The 24,233-nt window shown below is 41.5% G+C and overlaps 2 protein-coding genes across 10 annotated transcripts in view; one reads left to right on the top strand and one right to left on the bottom strand.

The window, feature by feature from the left end:
- P2RX7 (purinergic receptor P2X 7) overlaps positions 1-14,934 on the top strand; it is a 57,552-nt gene extending 42,618 nt beyond the window's left edge. The window contains exon 13 of one of the 4 annotated variants that reach the window (XM_042962892.1): positions 14,858-14,934. In XM_042962892.1, the coding sequence (XP_042818826.1) occupies positions 14,858-14,887 (30 nt within the window). In that variant the 3' untranslated portion in view covers positions 14,888-14,934. Of the gene's footprint in view, positions 1-2,058; positions 2,824-3,680; positions 3,844-7,867; positions 8,070-14,857 lie in introns of those variants that run through there. The other 3 variants (XM_042962891.1, XM_042962890.1, XM_007079584.3) reach the window with 3 other exon arrangements.
- The window catches only part of IFT81 (intraflagellar transport 81), a 191,445-nt gene that overhangs the window by 163,360 nt on the left and 3,852 nt on the right, over positions 1-24,233 (bottom strand). The gene's annotated exons all lie outside the window — the stretch shown is intronic.

Raw genomic sequence — 24,233 nt, 5'->3', positions numbered from 1 at the left:
AAGAAAAGTCCCCTCTGGGGGCACCTGGGTGGCTCAATTAGGTGAGTGTCCAACTTCAGCTCAGGTCATGATCTCACAGTTCGTGAGTTCGAGCCCCACATCTGGCTCGCTGCTGTCAGTGCAGAGCCCATTTCAGATCCTCTGTCCCTCTCTCTCTCTGCCCCTCCTCAGTTTATGCTCTCTCAAAAATAAAATATTAAAGAAAGAAAGGAAGAAAGGAAAGAAGGAAGAAAGGAAGGAAGCCCCTCTGTTCTCAGCTTGCTAAGAATTTTTATCATAAATGGATACTGAATTTTAAAATAATGCTTTTTTCTGCTTTTTAAAAAAATGATCAATGAGCTTTCCTTTTTCTGTTATGTGGTGAATTACACAAATTGATTTCCAAATATTAAGCCAACCTTGTATTCCTGCAATAAAATCAACTTGAATGTAATGTATTATTCTTTGTATTTATTGCTGGATTTGATTCACAAATACTTAAGATTTTATATCTCTTATTGAGAGAGGCTGGCCAAAATTTTTCCATTCTTGAAATGTCCTTGCTGGATTTGGGTGTAATGTGAACTTGGGGCAGGGAGGAATACACACAACATAAAATTTACCATTTTAACCATTGTAAAGTGTACAATTCAGTGACATTTAAAATTCAAAATTCAAAAGTTTTTCCACAATGCTGTGCAACCATTGCACTATCTAGTTCCAGAACATTTTCATCAACCCACAAGGAAACCCTGTATTCACTCAGCAGTTACTCCTCATACCCACATCCCCCTGGTCCCTGGAAATAATTTTTTTCCTGGCAATCATCCATCTGCTTTCTGTCAGCATGGATGCACCTATCTGGGACATTTCATATAAACAGAATCATACAAAATTTGTATGATTTTTGTGTCTGACTTCTTTCACTTTTCATAATGTTTTCAAGGTTCATCCATGTTGTAGCAGGTGTCAGTACATTGCTATTTTTCTTTTAGATGAATAATACTCCACTGCATGGATATAACATATTTTTAACAAACTATAGAAATGATCTCTGAAAGTACAAGTCTTTGGACATAACATATTTTTATCCATTCATCCGTCGGCAGACATTTGGGTTGTTTTTACCCTTTGGCTATTGTAAATAGTGCTGCTGTACGCGCTCATGTATAAGAACTACTTAATTTAAAGGAATGTACTCAGGGGCACCTGGGTGGCTCAGTAGGTTGGGCATCTGATTTCAGCTCAAGTCATGATCTCACTGCTCGTGAGTTCAAGCCCCATGTCCGGCTCTGTGCTGACAGCTCAGAGCCTGGAGCCTGCTTCAGATTCTGTGTCTCCTTCTCTCTCTGCCCCTCCCCAACTCACACTCTATCTCTCTCTCTCTCAAAAATAAACAAACATTAAAAATAAATAAAGGTACAGACTCAAACTCTGTGAATGAAGGTCTGTGTTACAAAGAACAGATATGAATTATGGCAACTTTTCTTGGAGGATAACAAATGGATTTGCCGGAAGAAGGAGCCTGGTGGAAAGGGAGAGAGCAGAGCAAAGTCAACAAACATTTACTGCCTACAATGTGCTGGGTACCGCCCTAGGCACTGGGGATACAGCAGTAACAAAGCAGACAGGGCCCCCGCTTTCATGTGGAAGAAGAATCATCAGGCGAACATATCAATTAGGAAGATTATTTCAGACAGTGATAAGGACGATGAAGAACACAGTATCTCATGATGTGCCAAGAAAATGACCTGGGTGGCGGGAACTCCCTAGACTGGGGTGGTCAGGGCAAGAAAGTCTCTCTGAAGAGGTGATACCTGCCTTGAGGCCTGGCTATTCTGAATTTCACTTTCCAAATCTGTAAAATGGAGATAAGGACACATATCTCATGAGGTTCTTCAAAGGCTAAATAAGTCGAGTTTATAAAACACTAGCATAGTCTTGATACATACATTTGATAAATGAGAGCTACTATTCACGGGATATTAGGTGTAATTTTATAAATTAATACCAAAATTAAAGAACCTAGACACCTAGGGGTTGTCATTGCTGATGGGCTTGGAAACTTGACTTTTTCAGAGACCCTCAACGGACTTCACAGACTTGTCCAGGCTGCCCATGTCTCTCTGTGACCCACCCCCTATACCTGGACAGCCGGAGGAGATGCAGCTGTTAAGTGAAGTGACTCCTAGATTCGGCGACAGCCCTGCCTGGTGCCAGTGTGGACACTGCCTCCCGTCCCAACTCCCTGAGAGCCACAGGTGCCTGGAGGAGCTGTGCTGTCGGAAAAAGGCTGGCGCCTGCATCACCACCTCGGAGCCATTCAGGAAGCTCGTCTTGTCCCGGCGCGTCCTGCGGTTCCTTCTGCTCTACCAGGAGCCCTTGCTGGCGCTGGACGAAAACGCCAACAGCCAGCTGCGGCACTGTGCCTACAGGTGCTACACCACCTGGCGCTTCGGCTCCCAGGACCTCGCTGACTTTGCCATCCTGCCCAGCTGCTGCCGCTGGAGGATCCGGAGAGAGTTTCCCAAGAGTGAAGGCCAGTACAGTGGCTTCAAGAGTCCTTACTGAAGGCACGGGGCTGAGCAGTCATGTGAACATGACCTTTGTTTGCAACCTGAGCTTGACCTGCAAAGATCTGTAGCCAAATTTTCAGCCAAAGGGAAATGTGTTTTCCTCTCCTGCAGCTCTATGTGTGTCAGAGAGCAGACCGAACAAATAGGCACAAAAGCCAGAACCCCTCAGCACGGACCGAGTCAAGAAATTCAGATTGATGTCTCAGTTCTGTCACTGGGAAGTTGTGTGATCCTAGGCCTTTAACCTCTGTTCCTCGTTGCCCTATTACCCAACCTATCTCACAGAGATACTGGGAGGACAAATTGGGAGAGTGTACATGAACTTTCTTGTTCATGCACAAAGAGCTACATGAATGCAGAGCAGCTCCTTATGAGGCCAGAGCGGGATAATGGACAACTACAAACAAACCCTAACAAACCGTTTGGGTGCTGGTTGGAAAATGTGGATGATTAAAAGTGGCCACAAATTCTTCGGCGCGGATGCCTCAGAACCTGAGGGTTATGTCTCCTCCCCTTGCATCTGGGCAGCTCTGATTGCTTTATCCAGTACTACAAGTAACGCTGTGCCAGCTTTGGGGTCTCGGTCTTGAGGCTGACAGGAAGCTTCCGCTTCCTGTCCCTTGACACATCTGCTGTGAAGGAAGCTAGCCCCGGTATAAACGTCCATCCTGAGACCACCCTATTGTGAGGAAGCGCAAGTGGCCACATGGAGAATAGAGACACCTGACCAGTCCCCAGCTTTCGGGCCTTCCAAACCCACTCACTAGACATGGGAGAGAAGCCTTCAGGTCATTCCACACCCTGCTCACAGATTACTGCAATTGCATGAGACGCTTCCCAGGGAACCCACAGAACAAAATTGTTGCTGTTCTTTTTGTCTTAACGTTTATTTATTTTGAGAGAGAGAGTGAGCACGTGCAAGCGGAGGACAGGCAGAGAGAGAAGGAGAGAGAATCCTAAGCCGGCTCTGCACTGTCAGCACAGAGCCTGACGGGGGCTCAGTCCAACGAGCCATGAGATCACGACCTGAGCTGGAATCGAGTCAGACGCTTCACCGACTGAGCCACCCAGGCACCCACGGAACTGTTGTCTTAAGCCACTAAATTTGGATTGTTTGTTACACAGCAACAGATGACTGGGACAGAGAGCAAGCCTGACTCACTGGAACAGAGGCTCAGCCTATACCTGGACCACCACAGAAGTCCCTTAGGGGCTTAGGTGTCTGTTCAGCAATTCTATGGGGGCTGCAGACCAAATCAGGTAACCCACCAGACCAGCTCTGCAATCCATCCGATCTCACTGCTGAGCTACCCAATACATTCTAATCCACATCCTACTTCTATGACTGGAAGTAGCTACTGCTGTTAAAAACTAGAAAAGGCCACGTTTATGCCTTTAACGTTCTGTACTTTGCAGACAATTAGAATGGATGAGGTTTGGATGCTCCTTAAAAAGTAACTCACACCCAAACCTTTACCATTTCTATACGTCAACTGCTAAGAATATGAAAATGGAGAGTCAGGAGGTTTTAGGATCCGCCTTCAGGATTTCCTTTTCACGGTTTTGGCACTGGAATTGATTATTTCTAAACAACTATTTTAAAGAATAAATAGAGACCACTATTCAGCACTGTGAGTGATGAAGGATCTGTGATTTTTTAGAACATATTCCAAGATTTGCCATTTAGATACTTTTAAAAACCAGATGCTTTCTACTGTATTAATGTAAATCAAATATGAACAAGACACTTTTTTTTTTTGACCCAGGATTTTATCTGGCTTTAAACTCAGGAATAAGCTAGGCCAGACTGAACTTTCATTTTTGCTACTGTTCAGAGGTAGTAGATAGGACTTCTTATATATATGAGATCTTTTTGAAAAGTGAGTGATACATTACTTCTTCAGAATTTAAACTTTTACTCCTAGAATTGTATGTAAGAGCTACAGATCTCCATTCTGACAACCTCTGAGCCTTTATACTTTTTTTGGGTTTTTTTTTGTTTTTGTTTTTGTTTCTGGTGCCTTCTCCCTGGTTTCTATCACCTCTGGAGATCCCAAATGGAGTCAGAATGTGGAATGACAGGTAGTCACTGGATCCACCTACTATTCTCCTCTACCTTCCTCACAGATGCTTTAGGTGAGAGGGTGATGTGTTATGCCAACCGTGTGTGAAATGTCTGACACTTCCTGCAATAATATGCACCATATTTGTAACTTGTTTTTAGCCTACTGCATAAAGTAATGTCATCAGCAAAGGCATCCCAAGGAGAATCACACTTTGTAGGGACTGTTTCCTTGGACTTACTTCCATTATTCTATATGGTAATTGCCGGGTAGTCACTGTTTCCTGTCTGTGTTCATGCTTTTTTGTAAACGTTGACAGATTTCATGTAGCACTGGTAATGAACTTGCATTCCTCTCTTCAGAGGGTACAAGTCTTTGAACACTTCCTAATTCTAGCTTGGCAATGTACTTGTCTTAACTAGACAGTTTTGATAATAAAAAGTAATGTATAATTTATGATAACTGTAGTGCTCCTTTTACTTCCTTTTCTCAGAAGATCCCCAAATCACAGTCACTCATTGACACTTTCATTCAACATATATTCACTGAAGCACTATGACATAGTAAGATATATATTCGGTCTCTATTCCCAGTTCCTGACACCAAGATACATATTTGGTCTCTGTTCCCAGAGCTCCTAAATCCCTTGGAATTTTCTGGGTGTTAAGAGTGTCTTATATTCTGATGAGGCAACTCTTGGTGGGCTCCTAACTTCAGGACGGGGGCTGGTAACCAGAGAGACCAAGCCATGATCGGAAGCTTAGAACTTTGAGCCCCACTCTGCATCCTCCAGGATGGAGAGGGGTTGGAAATTTAGTTAATAATTGATTGTGCCTACGTAACGAAGCCCCCGTAAAATTGTCTAAATTGTGAGATTTGGAGAGCTTCTGGATTGATGAATACATCTACATGCTGGAAGGGTGGTGTTCCCCAACCCCACAGGGACAGAAGCATCTGTGCTCAGGCCCCTTAAGGACCTTGCTCTATGTACTTCTTCATTTGGTTGTTCATCTGTATCTTTTATTATATCCTTTATAATAAACCAGTAAATGTAAGCAAGGGTTTCCCTAAGTTCTACGAACCATTACAGCTTGACATTTGGTGAAATCAGGAGGGCCTAGTGGCTTAAATGCAAATTCCCCTCCCCAACCTGTTCCCATAGAAGAAGTCACCTAGACAAATGACCTTCTCTGGCATATGGAGCAGATGCACTTTCTGCTGACCCCTGAATAGAGAGTTTGAGTTCTCTGCCACCCATGGAATTATCCAAAAGACAATCACATCCTCCTGTGGGAGCCACAGGGCACCTCACTCTCATGATACTGCAAAACATGACTGCCTCCCACTGCCTCTGGTTGTTCACTCTGTTCCCAAATGCAACCTTCTGACCTCTGATTATGTGATTAATAAACTGCTGCCATTTTCACCTGTGTAATGATGGGTGTCATGCATTTGGCCATCTCCATAATCTTAGGATGGGAATCCTTCCCTCACCAATGGGGTGAAAAGGAGGTGATTAAAACACCCCTAATTCCTGGCCAACTGGCCGCCCTCAAAAATTAAAAGGCTTGGCATGGTTTCTGCGCAGTCACTGTCTGTATAAAGCCCTGCCTTGTAGAGCCTGCAAGAAACTGGGACCACCGCCCCCCTTTTATTCAAATGAGCCAAACGTGTGCACTGGGTGTGGTTTTTCACTTCCTACTGCTTATATATTTCTCAACCCATATTCTAATCCCATGCAGTCATCATTCTGGGAATCCCGAGTGTCCCCTGACTCATTTCTGCCCTCTTTGGAAGAGATCACTATCTTTTTTTGCTTTTACTGTGATCTTTCAGTTTCCTCTTTTCCAGTCCCAGAAGGATTACAAATTATGTTTCCAGACATGATTCACAGAGAGGATTTTGCATTTGTAACATCCTTAGTTCCTCTTAATTGTCAAGGTCACATGAGACTGAGTCTTCTGGAATCAGCAGAGGAGGTAGCTAACACTGACTGGCCATTTTAACCAAATAATTGCCTTTTTTTTTAAGTTCATTTTATTAATTTTGAGAGAGAGAAAGAACAAGGGAGGGACAGAGAGAATGGGAGAGGGAGAGAATCCCAAGCAAGTCCTGCACTATCGGTAAAGAGCATGACACGGGGCTCGAACTCACAAACTGTGAGATCATGACCTGAGCCGAAATCAAGAGTCAGATGCTTAACCAACTGAGCCACCCAGGCACCCCTAAATAACTGCCATTCTTGACAAGGTTGAATAAGTGTCTTATGCAAGCTTGTTGAGTATGGTAACTTATGAGCTATATTTTATTTCCCCAAGCAAAAAATAAGCTCCTCAAAGGCAAAGGGTTCATCTTGGTTTGGGGTCCATTGCATGCCTATTCCAGCACATGGTACAGTAGGAAAGAGACTCTGGAAACTGATCACCTGAAGTCAAATCCTGCTCACTCACTAATTAGCTCAGTGGCCTCAGGCAGTTTATCCAATTCTTAGAATGCTCAGTTGTATCTTTGTGTCCAAGGGTTGTTTTAAGTCTTAAATATTATAAGTGTAAATGTATGTAGAGCACTTTGCTCACCACCTGTTGCAGTGTAAGCACTCAATAATGTTGGCTATTATTATTTTTTAAAGTTTCAGGGGCACCTGGGTGGCTCAGTCGGTTAAGCATCCAACTTCTGCTCAGATCATCATCTCGCAGATCATGGGTTCGAGCCCTACATTGGACTCTGTGCTGACAGCTCAGAGCCTGGAGGCTGCTTCAGATTCTGTGTCACCCTCTCTCTCTGCCTCTCCCCCACTTGTGTTCTCTCTCCTTCTCTGTCTCTGTCTCTCTCAAGAATGAACATCAAAACAATTTTTTTTAAATAAAGTTTTAGCCATAAGTCTAAATATGCTAGCTAGTCATTGATGTTATTTTTTTAAGTTTATTTATTTATTTTTAGAGAGAGAGAAAGAGAGAGAGCATGAGCAGGGGAAGGGCAGAGAGGGAGAGAGGATCCCAAGCAGCTTCCACGCTGTCAGCATGGAGCCCAACTCAGGGCTCTATCTCACAAACCATGAGCCAGATGCTTAACCAACTGAGCCACCCAGGCGCCCCTGTTATTTGGATGGTGCCCTAGTATCGCTCCTAAACCCCAGGCCCATATATTTAACCACCTCTAGATATTCTACTTAAAATACTTTAGAGGCAAATCAAATGGGTACAAAGGAGAAATCACTATCTATCTCTGCTCTCTCCACCTCACCCACAGGTGCTCCTCCAGAAGTTCCAAGCTCAGTAATAGCGTCACCTGCCATCAGCTCAATTTCCCAAACCAGAAATCCAAGGGACAATCTCCATGTCCCCTGTCCCCTTTCTCTATCCCCATTCCATTCAATCTCATTAATCCCCTCAGCAAACATTTACCGAGCAACCCAGCACTGCACAGGTGGTGTGGATAAACAAGTAAACAAGACAGGCTCCCCTGGAGGCTAGGTGCAGCAGGGGAAGCAGGTAAGCGATATGTAAAGAAATGAGATGGGAATAGCTTGGGATAAAGGGTATGAGAAAAACAAGCAGCATGTTGTGAAGAAACAATAGAATTACTTCTGACAGGGGTCAAGGATGGCCTCTCCAAGGAAGTGGCATTTAAGTTGGATCTGAATGTCAGGAAGTTGACAAGTTGGAGGAACACAGGGACAGCAAGTGCAAACACTGAAGTGGAAAAAAAGTGTGTTCCAAGAGCTGTCCGATGGCGAGTATGACAGGGACATTTACTATACAGTCCTCGTCTTCTGGGTCTATTTGGGGAGGGACTTGTTTTCTTACTGCTTCATAAATGGTGTGGGTCCATCCCAGTGAACCAGAAGGTTAAAGAAAGGCAAAATCCACACAGGCAAGAGTAACCATGGGGGGCTTTGTGGAGCTCGTGAGACATGAGCTGGCCCTCCCTAGACGAAGAGAGCGGGAACATGGGACACACTGTCTGGTGGGATGAGAAGAGGCACTGCTGACAGGAACAGCAGCATGAAGCAGGCCCAGAAAGAAATGAGAATGTATGTGCTCAGATTACTGGTAGACCTGGCTGGCTCCCCAGAAAGGAGATGAAGATTAAAAAGAGACTGATTTGAGGAACTTCCTTAAACAAAACAAACAGGAAAAAAAAAAAAGCGTAGATGTTTGGACCAATTGCAAAGTCAAGATGGGGCAACTCTTGGGTTGCCCAGGGACATGAGGAGAGCAGTGACTCAAGAACATCCTTTGGGCAGTCATGAGGATGTTGGCTGGAGGGGAAACCTAGAAAGTTGGCTGGGATCATATAGGAGTGACTAAGGAAGCAACCTGACAGGAACCCATGGGGGAGGGGAAGGAAAAAAAAAAAAAGAGAGAGAGAGAGAGAGAGAGAGGTTAAAATGGGAGAGAGCCAAAGCATAAGAGACTCTTAAAAAATGAGAACAAACTGAGGGCTGATGGGGGGTGGGAGGGAAGGGAGGGTGGGTGATGGGTACTGAAGAGGGCATCTTTTGGGATGAGCACTGGGTGTTGTATGGAAACCAATTTGACAATAAATTTCATATATTTAAAAAAAAAAAAAAAGGAAGCAACCTGGACTCCTAAGTTGGTGATGGTGACAGGAAGAAAAGAAAGAATCCAAGAAAGAATTGTGTTAAATTCCTTCAGGTCCAACAATGGGGGATTGGTCAAACACGTTAAGGCACACTCATGTAACAGAGTTGCACACAGCAACTTAAAATGATGCCAGAGATGGGTATCAAATGACACTGAGAGACAGTCAAGGCAGGACACAATGTGCATGACATTTTTCCTTAAGGACAAGGTGAGCCTTTAATAAGAGTGCTCTCTTGCTCTCTCTCTTTTCCAGCAAAGATAGTATTTGTTAAAAACCTTTAATCTTTCTTGAATGTACATTTAAGAAGAGCCTCCTCATTCCTCATTGGAATATACCATGGATAATGACAAATCAATTTAGAGATATCAGAAAAGGTCAATGGCATTTCCTGAAATCCAAAAATCCAGATTAAAAACCATCTTTTCAGTTTTCTATCATGGTTTGTTTAGGTAAGTTAATGAAGAGTTAGCTTATGGCTGGCTCTCTACCCTGTCATGGGCTGAAGTTTGCACCCCCACTGGATGCACATGTTGAAATACTAACCCCCATTATCTCAGAATATGACTGGTTTGGGGGATATAGCCTTCAATGAGGTGATTAAGGTAAAATGAGATCATACAGGTGGGCTCTATTCCAATCTGACTGGTGTCCTTATAAGAAGAGATTGGGACACAGGTGCAGAGGGAAAGGACTAGGAGAGAAGCCTAGAAAAAATGAACCATGTTGATACCTAGACAGATGTTGGAGTTTTACCCTCCAGAATTGTGAGGAAACAGATTTCTATTGTTTAAACCACACTGTCTAATCCAGTGAAGAAATGGGCAGAAAACATGAATAGACACTTCTCTAAAGATGACATTCGGATGGCCAACAGGCACATGAAAAGATGCTCAACGTCGCTCCTCATCAGGGAAATACAAATCAAAACCACACTCAGATATCACCTCACGCCAGTCAGAGTGGCCAAAATGAACAAATCAGGAGACTATAGATGCTGGAGAGGATGTGGAAAAATGGGAACCCTCTTGCACTGTTGGTGGGAATGCAAACTGGTGCAGCCACTCTGGAAAATAGTGTGGAGGTTCCTCAAAAAATTAAAAATAGACCTGCCCTATGATCCAGCAGTAGCACTGCTAGGAATTTACCCAAGGGATACAGGAGTACTGATGCATAGGGGCACTTGTACCCCAATGTTTATAGCAGCACTCTCAACAATAGCCACATGATGGAAAGAGCCTAAATGTCCATCAACTGATGAATGGATAAAGAAATTGTGGTTTATATACACAATGGAGTACTACGTGGCAATGAGAAAGAATGAAATATGGCCCTTTGTAGCAACGTGGACAGAACTGGAGAGTGTGATGCTAAGTGAAATAAGCCATACAGAGAAAGACAGATACCATATGTTTTCACTCTTGTGGATCCTGAGAAACTTAACAGGAACCCATGGGGGAGGGGAAGGAAAAAAAAAAAAAGAGAGAGGTTAGAGTGGGAGAGAGCCAAAGCATAAGAGACTCTTAAAAAATGAGAACAAACTCAGGGCTGATGGGGGGTGGGAGGGAGGGGAGGGTGGGTTATGGGTATTGAAGAGGGCATCTTTTGGGATGAGCACTGGGTGTTGTATGGAAACCAATTTGACAATAAATTTCATATTAAAAAAAAAGAAATAGACTAGCTTTAGGGTATTTTTTCTGATATACAATTTTTTTTATTATAATAAATATTTCTTTATTAAAATAAATAAGTAAATAAACCACACTGTCTATGGTGCTTTGTTATGGCAGTCCTACCAAATACACCTCCTTTCTTTCTTTTTAATTGTAACAAATATATCCTGAACATAAAACATAATGCTTGGACTTGGCAGTTCGTCAGATACTGAAATATAGAATTTCCATATGATCCAACTATTCCACTTCTAGGTATATACCCAAAAGGACTGAAAGTAGGGACTCAAGTACATACCCATACACAAATGTCCATAGCAGCATTACTGACAATAGCCAAAAGATGGTAACAACCCAGTGTTCACCAACAGATGAGTGGATAAACAAAATGGGATGTATCTATACAATGGAATATCATTTGGCCATAAAATGGGATGGAGTTCTGATACATTCTACAACATGGATGAACCTTAAAAACATTATGCTAAGTGAAATAAATCAGACACAAAAAGCCACACGCTGTATCATTCTATTTACACGAAATACCCAAAACAGGCAAATCCATAGAGACTGAAAGTAGAATAAAGGTTACCAGATGCTAGGGGAGGAGGGAAATAGAAAGCTGGTGTTTAATGGGTTCAGAGCTTCTATTCGGGAGGATGAAAAAGTTCTAGAGATGGATGGTGATGATGGATGGTGATGATGGTTGTACAACATTGTAAATATACTTAATGCCACTGAATTGTACACTTAGAAATAGTTGAAATCAAATTTATGGTATATATATATTTACCACAATTTTTTAAATTGCCAAAAACAAAACCAAAAACTAATGCATAGGCAACTGAGCAATTTTTACATTTTGTGGATATTTCTTTATGGTATTAAAAATATGTACTTTCTTTACAGCATTTAGACTTTCTTTTAGTCTGAGTCTCAAATGGAGGCTGCGGCCAGCTTTCTGTTCAGATTTCCTCATACCCCCCAAAGGCATATAAATGTGTCTTGTAAGCAAATATTCCAGTGGAGACCCCAGCAGGGCCAGCAAGCCAGAAGAACAATATTTGCAAGGATGTGCAAGGAAGAAGGGATAAGCCAGAGGTTGGTGGGTATAAATCTTACCTTTGGCTTTCTTAGGGTGCAACTCAAGCACTGACCTTGCCTGAGGCATTGACTTTGCCATCCACCATCAGGAAAAAAAAATGTCTACTTTCCTAATGGGAATAACTCTGCCTTCACTTCAGATAAAGCGCTAGAGGACAAGGTTCACAAAGGCACTTGCTGATCCCTGTGTTGAGTCAGGCTCTATGCAGGTAGGCATCGAATGTGCACTGCGACCATTCACAGTTTGAGGACTGCCTGGCACAGCACTTGGATTCAGCTTTGCTTGTTCAGGGTACGTCTACAGTTGTTCCTGTTGCCAGGAGAGCAAAGTGGTTGGCCTCCACGGAGGGTGAGGTGGGAAAACCTGTCTGCAGCCAGGCAGAGCCAGTGAGCCATTACTGAGCGTCTTCATGATGCAGAGGCTTCTGAATGTGCCACAGAGGCCTCATCAAAAAAGGGCTGGGAAGGTCGTCCTGGAAATGAAGGTGGCACCCAGGAGAATAAAGGGCAGCTGAAGCTGCTGCCTCATAGAAACACATCCAAATGTCGACCTGAAGCAGAGGGGTAAAATGACAGTGAGCAGAACATTTTAGAAGAGAAAGGAATTCCTGTGGGAAATTCACTTTCAATAAATCCAATCTAAAAGAATCCACATTTACAAAAAAAGTAAATAGTGTGGGTGAAAGTGATTTTTGTTTTACAAAGGGGTTCATAACAAGATAAGATTCCTTTCAATAACATTTCAATGAAATTATATAAAAATGGAGTCCTCCTTTTTAGGAGCTAATCTATCAAAGAGCCTGGGCTGCAAACAACTAGCTGTGAGAACCCTTGAGACCTCATCTTAGTTTTCTTATTTGCAAAAGTTTGAAAAGGCAGGGCTGAATATGATCTCTTAAGCACTTTTTTTTTTTAATTTTTTTTTAATGTTTATTTATTTTTGAGACAGAGAGAGACAGAGCATGAACAGGGGAGGAGCAGAGAGAGAGGGAGACACAGAATCTGAAACAGGCTCCAGGCTCTGAGCTGTCAGCACAGAGCCCGACGCAGGGCTCGAACTCACGGATCGTGAGATCATGACCTGAGCTGAAGTCGGACGCTTAACCGACCGAGCCACCCAGGCGCCCCTCTTAAGCACTTTCAATATGAAAATGATTCCTCCAGGGACGCCTGGGTGGCTCAGTCGGTTAAGCGTCCAATTTCAGCTCAGGTAATGATCTCACGGTCTGTGAGTTCGAGCCCCGCGTCAGGCTCTGTGCTGACAGCTCAGAACCTGGAGCCTGCTTCGGATTCTGTGTCTCCCTCTCTTTCTATCCCTCCTCCACTTGCACTCTGTCTCTCTGTCACTCAAAAATAAACATTTAAAAAAAGAGAGAGAAAAATAAAATCCAAAGTTCATACCATCGTCTCTGAGGCCCTATTTGATCTGGCCCCTGACTACCTCTCAGGGTCTTAGCTCACTTCACTCTCCTCCTTGCCCACTACACTCCATTCATACTGCCCTCTTTCTGCTCCTGGAACATACCGAGCTTGTTTGTACCTCAGGGCCCTTACACTTGTTCCCTCTGCCTGGGATCCTTTCTTCCGGATTTTCAGAGTTGGCTCCTTCCTGATGTTCAGATCTCAGCTCAAATGCACTTCCTTAGAGAGGGCCTCCCTTGAGCTAGTAGATATATAAGGAATTCAACACCCAGCCAAGGATGCACATTCTTTTAGGGTACACATAGAACATTTACAAAAACAGACATTAATTAGAATATATATTTCCTTCGATGATCAATATGATACAGACTAGGTTCTCCAACTGCATATCAATGAAATTAGAAATCGATTTTTAATTTTTTTAATTAATTAATTTACTCATTTTGAGAGAGAGAGAGAGAGCAGGAGAGGGGCAGAGAGATAGGGAGACAGAGAGAGACAATCTCAATCAGGGTCTGTGCTAATAGCACAGGGCTTGATCCCACAAACCATAAGATCATGACCTGAGCCAAAATCAAGAGTCGGTTAATCAAGTTTAACCCAACTGAGACACCTAGGTGGCCTAGAAATTGATTTTTTAAAGATGGATTTTAAAAATGTTTGGAAACCAAATAACATACTGCTAAATGACTTTTGGAAATATTTAAAACTAGATAATAATAAAAACACCATGTCAAAATTGGTGGGACACAGCAAAAGCACTACTTTAAAGGGAAATTTATAGGTTTAAATACATTTATCAGGAAACAAAGTTTAAAAAGACATGACCTACAATCAGTTAAGCGTCCAACTCCTGATTTGAGCTCAGGTCATGTCTCACAGTTCGTGAGTTCCACACCCGCCTTGCGCTCTGCTCTGACAGTGCGGAGCCTGCTTGGGATTCTCGCTCTCCTTCTCTCTCTCTGCCCCTCCTCTGCTCATGCCTTCTCTCTCTCAAAATAAATAAACAAACAACAACAAAAAGACATGAGCTAAGCATTCAACTCAAAACACTGGGAAAAAAGAGCAGCAGAACCAACTGAAAGAAACAAGGAAATAATAACGATTAGGGCAGAAACCATTGAAATACAGAGCAACAGAGACAGCTAATAAAACTAAAAGCTGGCTCTATGAAAAAACTAAAAAGACAGAAGCCTTGCCAGAGATGTGTGTCTAATAAAAAGAAGCAAATAAACTAAAGAAAAAGTAGAACATAATGACAGTCACAACAGAATTTTTTTTTAAATATTAAGACGACTATAAACAACCATGGGATAATAAATTTGCATGGCTTTCTCTGACTGCCCCTACTTACTATTTTTATTGTCTGTTGCCTATCTCCTGGCACTGGAATGTAAACTTCTAGAGGCAGAGGTTTTTGTCTGTTTGGTTCCAGATAAACACCACATACTGTATAACTATTTGATGAACGCATGGATGGATGTCCCCAGTAAACCAACACAATGAGGTCAGGTGAGTTCTTCCCAACACAGATGTTTCGGTTTGTCTTTAGAAGATTTGCCCAGGGACAAGGACAACTGCAAAGGAATCCTGGAAAAGGTCTCTGGAAGCTGATCCTACCAATGATACAGGGCTACCACACCTTGGTTATTTTGGGAGCCACTCAGAGAAGCTATGACTTTCTGGCTCACAGGCCACAACTGTGCACACATCCTGGATATGAGGAATAACAGAAGGGAAAATAGTTTGGTGGTCCCACAAGAAGTTAAACATAGAATTACCACAGGATGCAGCAATTCCGCTCTTAGGTATATACTGCAAAGAATCAAAAACCAAGGACTCAGACTAATACTCGCACACACGTGTTCACTGCCACACTATTCACACTAACCAAAAGGTGAATGCAACCCCAATGTCCATCAGCTGATGAGTGGATAAACACACAGGATATGCCCATACAACAGAATATTATTCAGCCAGAAAAAGGAATGAAACACTGATGTGTGCTACCATATGGATGAATCTCAAAAACATTATGCTAAATGGAAGAAGCCAGACACAAAATGTCATGTGTTGTAGGATTCCATTTACATGAAACATGAAGACGGGGTGAATCTACAGAGACACAAAGCAGATTGGCAGTGGCCAGGAGCTGGGAGGGAGAGGGAAGTGGGGAACCACTGCCTAATGGGTGTGGGGTTTCCTCTTGAGGGGATACAAGTGATCTGGAACCAGATAAAGGCAGTGGATGCACAACACTGTGTGTATGTTAAATGTCATGGAATCGTTCACTTTGAAATAGTTAATTTTATGTTATGTGAATACACACACATACCATACACAATACACAATACAGACCAAATACACATTTGGCCAAATGGCTACGTGTTAATATCAATAACCAGAGCCCAATGTCTCTGCCATAGTACAAGCATAAATCCGAAGATTTCCCAAAGGTTTGTTATTTCAACTTTACTATTACATTTTACTAATCAAATTTTCAAGTTTGAATTTTATAGTATATGAACATTAATTCCCTAAGACTGTCCCCGGGATTGTTCCACTGAACAATTGGATATTGATTTGATGTTCACTTCAAATTGTTCAAAGGCAGAGCTAAGATACTTTTGGCTGTTTTGCCAGAACAGAGCACTGTTGATAGTGATGTTGCTATCAAATTATCAAATTTTCCTTCCTTCTAGAGACTATACCATTGTGGTAAAGACATGTCCTCCTCAACTTCTGTACTTGAAAACTGTATTGACAATGATGATGCATTTTCATGGAAATGATCCCACAAACTAAAGCTTTGCATACTGTTTGAGGATACTTCCTGAATATTTTCAAAAGCAAGCTACAGATTTTCTTCACTCATATTTTATTTTTATTGTATTTTTTTCAGGTTTTATTTTTAGGTAATCTCTCCACCCAATGTGGGGCTTGAACTCATAACCCCGAGATCAAGAGTCTCATGCTCCACCAACTGGGCCAGCCAAGTGCCCCTCTTCACTCATATTTTAAATTTCTTCTTCTTTTTTTTAATGTTTATTTATTTTTCAGAGAGAGGTAGGGGGAAGGGCAGAGAGAAAGGGAGACAGAAGATCCAAAGCGGGCTCCATACTGACAGCACCAAGCCCTATGTGGGGCTTGAACTCACAAATTGTGAGTTCATGACCTGAGCTGAAGTCAGACGCTTAACCAACTGAGCCCCCCAGGCACCCCACATATTTTAAATTTCTATTATCTTCAGGCCTTTATTCTTATTCAAATTATTATTTAGCCACCAAAAAATCTCTCCTAATAGCCTGCCTATCAATTTTTCTATTAAACTTTTTGAAAGTTCTTTTCATTTTGAAAACAAAATCGTGTCAATCATTATTTTACTTTAGTTATAAATGTATTTTATTTATTTTTTAATGTTTATTTTTGAGAGAGGGAGAGTGAGAGAGACAGAGTGTGAGTGGGGGAAGGGCAGAGAGAGAGGGAGACAGAATCTGAAGCAGGCTCCAAGGCTCTGAGCTGTAAGCACAGAGCCCAATGCAGGGCTCCAACTCACAAACTGTGAGATCATGACCTGAGCCGAAGTTGGATGCCCAACCAACTGAGCCACCCAGGTGCCCCTCTAAATGTATATTTAAACAACTGATAACATTTCAACATATAAAGAACCTAAGGAGACCTTTTTCATTCCAGTTACAACTAGAATACTCACCTACATTCAAAAGTGAATATTAATGTAGTAACAACATTTTGCAATAACTTATAGGCCTCATTCATACTGCTCACATTGATACTCTGATTGGAGACGATGGTTACTTAGGCAATTCCACATTCATTGATGGCGTAAAAGTTCAGAGAGGCTAGAAATGATGCTGAAGTAGTCAAATGATTACTTGGCTTTCCAGAAACTGAGACCAAAACCAAAGTCAAACGGCATATTTGGGCCAAAGAGAAAGCTGAGGCCAATGGGTCCCACCTCTAATAAAAAGGCTGATTACAGGGAACAGGAGATGAGCCTTCTGGATATTTCTCAGGGCAGGAAAGAGGCAACACTTACCCTCAGCTGGCTCAAAGAAAGTGACTGTAGTTTGTCACCTCACTTCCCATTTAATTTCCTACTGACAGAGAAATGATAAAACGAGAAAAGAGGAAGTAACTGAAGAGACAAGACGCCTCTTTCACAAACACTTCCTCTTGGTTGAGCTAACTCCCAGGCACACCATACATCTCTCGTATCTCACTCAGCACAGCTCATGTCACACACCGAACACTTGAGAGTTATCAAACTACTCAGATGCATAGTGTTCAGACTACACTTAAGAACAGGAAAGAACTGGGAAAATTCCAAGAGAAGGTTTTGTGATTTGCTTACATGAACTTAGAGGTGACTATTATCTGCACCCAGACAATGGAAATTCAAAATGTTATTTTCAGGTAGATATTTTTGGAGTGTGACGAGTCCTTCCCTCTGTGCTTTTGTTCTCTCTTCGCCACCAATTATTACCAAGAGAAATCTTTAATGACAGATGGGGGCATAATAACTAGGAAAAAAGCAACATTTCCAGAGTGTTTTATCAAACACTAATGAGACTGAGCTTTTACTCAACTGTAAAATGGGATTCTGAGTATCACTCACATGTAGGTGGTTTTCAGAATAGACAGTGCTATGCAGAGCCAAAGAAACCTGTATTCCATTGTGTTGGATTTAGATCTGCTAGAGCTCTTTATTTGGCTAATAAAATACAATAATCGCTGGGGGCTGAGAAAGATTAACACACAGTTCTGTGTATTCTAGAAATTTCTTTCTGTCTTCAATAGAGAACAAAGTAGATGGGTTTTCTTTTTTTTTTTTAATCGTGTTTCTAGGTTTATATTAGCATTTAACGACTATATATTTTTTTGAGTATTTATTTATTATTGAGAAACAGAGAGAGACACAGCATGAGCATGGGAAGGGCAGAGAGAAGGGGAGACACAGAATCCAAAGCAGGCTCCAGGCTCTGAGCTATCAGCACAGAGCCTAACGCGGGGCTCAAATTCACAAACCTCGAGATCATGACCTGAGCTGAAGTTGGATGCTTAACCAACCGACCCAGCCACCCAGGCGCTCCTAGATGGGTTTTCGTTATGAGACAAGTTACATAAAACGTGCACCTTTATTGCTTTTTGTTGTTGCTATTGTTTTGTTTCGTTTTTATTCAGACTTCCAGGTAGGCTTGAAGTGGTTGGATATGAGATCAGGAAAAGTGAGGTTTAGAGGCTACATTTCTTGGAAAGCCTTCCTGCTTCTTGCAACAGTCCCTTCTGTTTTTTAACAGATCTAGATCAAGTTTAACCAGTCCAAGTCTCTTGAGAGTGAAGCTTGGGGTGGACCCAGGGAGTGTGGTAAGCACTGTCAACAGGCAGTGGGGGCCTGGCTCAGAATCCATGCTATCATGAGCCTTCCTGAAGCTAGTTGGTCGTCTAGCTTAGTCCGTCTGAGAGTCACCCACTCACCCCGCTTGCCAAGGGACTTCCCCAGCTTTAGCAACGAAAAACCCCATGTCCTGGCAAACTTTTCAGTCCTAGGCAAACCGGGGCGGCTATCACCTAAGGATTTACCTCTCTTGCTTTAAGCTGTACTATATACATCCTGGGTGGGTTTCAAATCACTATAAACTTTTCAAGTTAAATCTGTGTGCTTTGTAGACTTTGTCTCTTTATATCACCTACCACAGTATCTTTTTCTATCCTTGAATAGGACTCCCACCTAGTTACCACAAAATCATCATTAAATGAGGCAAGCATTTCTACTCTGTTATAAATATTTATTTTTCCACTTATTTTTTAACAGAAAAAATCCAAATTCACACAAATGGTCTTAAATTTTTTTAAAGCTCTCATTTTGTTTGGGTGAGAGACTTATCTTCTGTGCTTACAAAACTTATTTTGTAGGGGGATATCATTGTCCTAACTGAGTTAGCTTTGTACATCTCCCTTGAGCCCTGGTCCTTTGCCACATATTTGAGTGTACAAAGAAAAACATACACTGAAATCCTCCCAGAAGGAAACAAACAAAACTGTCCCGAGATTAATCACTAACTAAAGTCCTTAATAATAAATTAAATTCTTTGTAGCTTAATCTGAATTAAGAATCTTATGTTCATAATACTTCTATGGAGTTAGTAACCGTATTAGTTTCCTATTGGTGCTGTAACAAACTGCCACAAATTTAGTGGCTTAAAACAACACAAATATATTATTTTATAGTTCTGGAGGTCAGAAGTCCAAAATGGGTCTTGTGGGCTAACATCGAGGTTACATTCCTTCCGTAGGCTGTAGAAGGAATTCACCTGTTGCCTTTTCCAGCCTCATTCCTTGGCTCATGGCCTCAAGCTAGCAATCTCTTCCCTCTGACCTGCACTGCTGTTGTCCCAGGCCTTCTCTATGTCTTCAGCAGCCCCTCCTTAACATTTTTGAAGGACCCTTGTGAAAAGCTCACCTGGATAATCCAGGACAATCTCCCCATCTCAAAATCCTTAACTTAATCACCTCTGCAATGTCTCTTTTGCCAAATAAGAGAACATATTCACAGGTTTCAGGGATTGGGACATGGATGTGGAGGGGGCACATTATTCTGCCTCCCACAGTAATTAAGACACCATCTTAGAAAGTTACCAGATTTGACACTAATGGCACTGTATCTTTGGGTCTTATTTTCCGAATCTGTTGGATAATCCTTCCAAATATTTAGAATCTAATAGTTGTAAGTAAATTTGAGATATTTGATGACACTGTATGCTAGCATCAGGGAGCATGATGAAATGTACGGGGTTTCCCATAACTATCACCTCCATAAGCAAGATTTCTCCCATGTCAAGTGAACCCCCACAATCCTCATTATCCCTTAATCCTGGTACACACCAAGTAGTCGAGCCACAAAAACAATCCCACATAACACTGCACACTGATTTAGAGTGAACAAAACAGCTTCACCGCATCTGAAGGCTGCATAATGAAATAATTAAGAGCCAAGATTCTGGAATCAGACAAACATGGACTCAAATCCTGGCTCAGCTGCTTGTATGGACTCTCAGAGTCTGTTGTTCTCTTCAATGCCTACCTCATGCTTCATGGGAGACTGAATGAAATGAAGTTTATGAAGCATTTAGCAGTGTCTTGGCTGTTATTACTATCACAAAGACAATGCCATACTTGACACTGTAACACTGATCTCCATTTGACATAAAGAAACGCTGCCAAAAAGTTAATAGCTCTAAGGATGCACAACCAGTAAATAACCATATTCCAGTGCCTGGCACACACAGGACCCATTCCTGAATACCTTGTTTTCAGTTAGAGCAGACCCAGTCCCTACATGTCAACCTCACAACTGTCCCATTACCTCCTGAGTTCGCAGCTTCATCCCCTATGCATCCTCTACTCTCTGTCACCTTCCAAAGGGGGTGGCATCCAAGGTCTTTTTTACATCCAAGACCAAATGTCAAAGGCGCTCGGATTTCAAAACACAGTTACAGAAAAACATCCAGTTCAGCAGCAAGAATATCATACTTCCCATTTTCTCCGTTTCAATAACCTGTAATCCCTGCTACCATGAATGAGAGAAGACATTTGCGGAGCATATATCTGATATAGAATTGTACCTAAATACATAAAGAACTCTTAAAACTTAAAGGGGCAAATCACTCAATTAAAAAAATGGGCAAAGGATCTGAACAGACATTTCTCCAAAGATGTACAGATTGGCCAACAAGCACATGAAAAACTCAATCATCATTAATTATGGAAATGCAAATCAAATATACATACAAACATTTACATGTTTGAGTATGGGTAGATTACAATCCATATTGATTATTTTCAGGAATCCTACTGAGATATTAGAAAATATTTCTTGTTAAAGGGACTCTGGGTTGGATAGGGTTGGGACGCACAGAGGATTATCTATGATTAGCACATGGCCTCTAGAAGAGGAGGTTTTTTTTTTCTTCCACAACAGCTTCAGGCTTAAGGACTCCGTGGGGGAAAGAAACAGTAAAATTATAAAATAATTTATTCCTCACTTTTGCTACCAACATGTTCTATATTTAGGGGATAGGCTGTTTCTGGAGGTATATATAATTATACATTTGGACTACATGTATCTGTCATTATGTTATACAATGATGTATTTCACAAGGTCTATGTGCCAGATAAGTAAATCTTACATCTTTAAATGCCCGAACATTTAATTTAAACATTTTTTTTTTCATTAAAGATACTCCTGAACAAAGAATACAGCTTCATCTGATAGGCCTTTTGTGGCTCAAGACCATTGTAACAAACATCATTCTTACCATGCTATAACCAAATGATGCCCTAAGGTGCACTGAGGTCAGCCACCCCAAGCCTCTCAAATAAATGGTCCTAGACTTATGCACTTTTTGGAGTTTTTGGCTCTACTTTTCCCAAAGACTTGTTTTTATGGGCTATTAATTTCTTTTTTACTGCTCTTAGTACTGGTGGCTTCAGGCAATTCCTCCCTTTAATTGGCTGCATTGATACAAATATTTAATGCCCACATTACTGGTGACAGTACATCTTTCACCTCTTGGAACCCAGCACTATAGCCAAAGTCTTTTCAATTCCAAGTTTCAAAGCCTACTAGGTTAAGGAGGGGAAAAATTAACATTAATTATGAGGCTATGAAGATATCTTAGTGGCAAAAGTGAAGCAAGGGGGCAGAACCAGGAAACGAAACTCAGCAGAAACCAAAGAGGCCATTTTCTTAGTCGCTGTCACCTCTGTGCCCCTTTGCCCATCTGTCTCATTCTTTTGTTTCTGCAGACTCCCCTTCTGGGCTTCTCCATGGACATGACTCTGCCACAACTGGAAGGTTACATCAACTCAGTTCTGGTCACTTGCAGAGAACAAAGAACTTCTTCTCTCCAATTGCCACAGTCCCAGAGGAGAGAATCAGGTTGGCCCTTTGGGGTTAGGTTTCCTGTGTGGCCCAAATGATAAGGTCACACAGTATAAAAATGGCTGTTGGGGCCACCTCTGCAAGGGAGGGCAGTTTTTAGAGGAAGAGCATTGTGGTAAACTGGCTTAGTGTACAACAAAGGAGCCAGATGATTCATATGTCAGAACTTAATCTAAATTAAAAATAAGCTCTGTGTGAGGGCCCGAGGAGCTCCCCTGTGAAGAAAAAAACATGAGGCTTGGCCCCATTTTTGTGTATGTGTATTGTTTTTTTCTGAGGCCTTGGTTGTCTACTCCCTGTTTCTTTTCTTTTCTTTTCTTTTTTTTAATTTGATATGATTCACACACCGTACAAATCACCCTCTTAAAATGTGCAGTTCGGTGACTTTTAGAATATTCACAAGGGTTCTATAATTATCACCATTATGCAATTTTTGGAACATTTCATCACCCCAAACAAATTTCATACTCATTGGCAATCAATCCCCATTATTCTTTTCCCCCAGCCCTAGGTAACTGCTAATCTACTCGCTACTTTTCCTACTCTGGACATTTCATATGAACAGAATCACATAAGATTTGGCCTTTTGTAACTGGCTTTTTTCAGTTAGCATTATGTTTTCAAGGTTCATGCACATTGCAGCATGTATCTGGGTTCCATTTCTTTTTATGGCTAAGAAATAGTCCATTGTCTGGACATACCACATTTGTTTCCCCATTCATCAGCTGATAGACTTTTAGGTGATTTCCACTGGTTGGCTACCAGAGATGATGCTGTGAACATTGATGCACAAGTTTTTGCATGAACATCTTTTCAATTCTCTTGCTGTACAGAACACTGTCACCTGGTAATTGTGTAACATTTTGAGGAACGGCCAAACTGTTTTCCAAAGGGGCTGTGCCATTTTACTTTCCTGCCAATTATACAGCAGTGTAGGAGTCTTCCAATGTATCCATAGGCTTGCCATCTTTTTGATTGTCCCTCATCTTAATTATAACCATGCTAGCGGATGAAGTGGGATCTCACTGTGATCTTGATTTGCATTTCCCTAGTGCATGACACTGAACATCTTTTTATGTTCTTATTGACCATTTTGTAGCTTCTTTGTAGAAATGTCTATTCAAATCCTTTGCCCATTTTCAATTGGGTTGTCATTTTACTGATGACTTATAAAAGTTAAATAAGAACTCTTAGTTAGGATATTTAAGATACTATACCCTTATCAAATACATGATTTGTAAATAATTTTCACATTCTGTATTCTTTTCATTTTCTTGATGTCCTTTGAAGCACAAAAGTTTTACATTTTGATGAAGCCCAATTTGTCTTTTTTTTCACCTGTGCTTTAGGCATCATGCCTAAAAAACCACTGCCTAATCCAAAGTCACAAAGATTCACACCTGTTTTCATTTGAGTCTTACAGTTTTGCTCTTATGCTTAGGTCTTTGATGCATTTGGAGTTAATTTTTATACATGGTATGAGATAGGGGTCCAACTTCATCATATGCATGTAGATTTCCAGTTGTCCCAACACCATTTATTGAAAAGACTTCTTTCCTTATTGAATTATCTCGGCACCTTTACTGAAAATCTCATTTTTTAAAAACTAAATTCCCAAGGTTGCTCAGTAACTGACTATACTCAGTCAAGTATACAACAAATATGCAACTAGATGTGACTTAAGATGTAGGTATGTGAAAAGTCCCAGCTGTAATCAGCAGTTACTTTCACTTTACATAAACTGAGATTACTCTGGCTAGTACAATGGATATATTTTTATTTATTTATTTTGAGAGAGAGAGTGCACGCAAGCAGGGGAGAGGCAGAGAAAGAGGGAAAGAGAGAATCC

The sequence above is a fragment of the Panthera tigris genome, chromosome D3 (genome assembly GCF_018350195.1).
Source record: "Panthera tigris isolate Pti1 chromosome D3, P.tigris_Pti1_mat1.1, whole genome shotgun sequence".
In the NCBI taxonomy this organism is placed as follows: Eukaryota; Metazoa; Chordata; class Mammalia; order Carnivora; family Felidae; genus Panthera; species Panthera tigris.
This window is presented reverse-complemented; position numbering and strand designations above follow the sequence as displayed.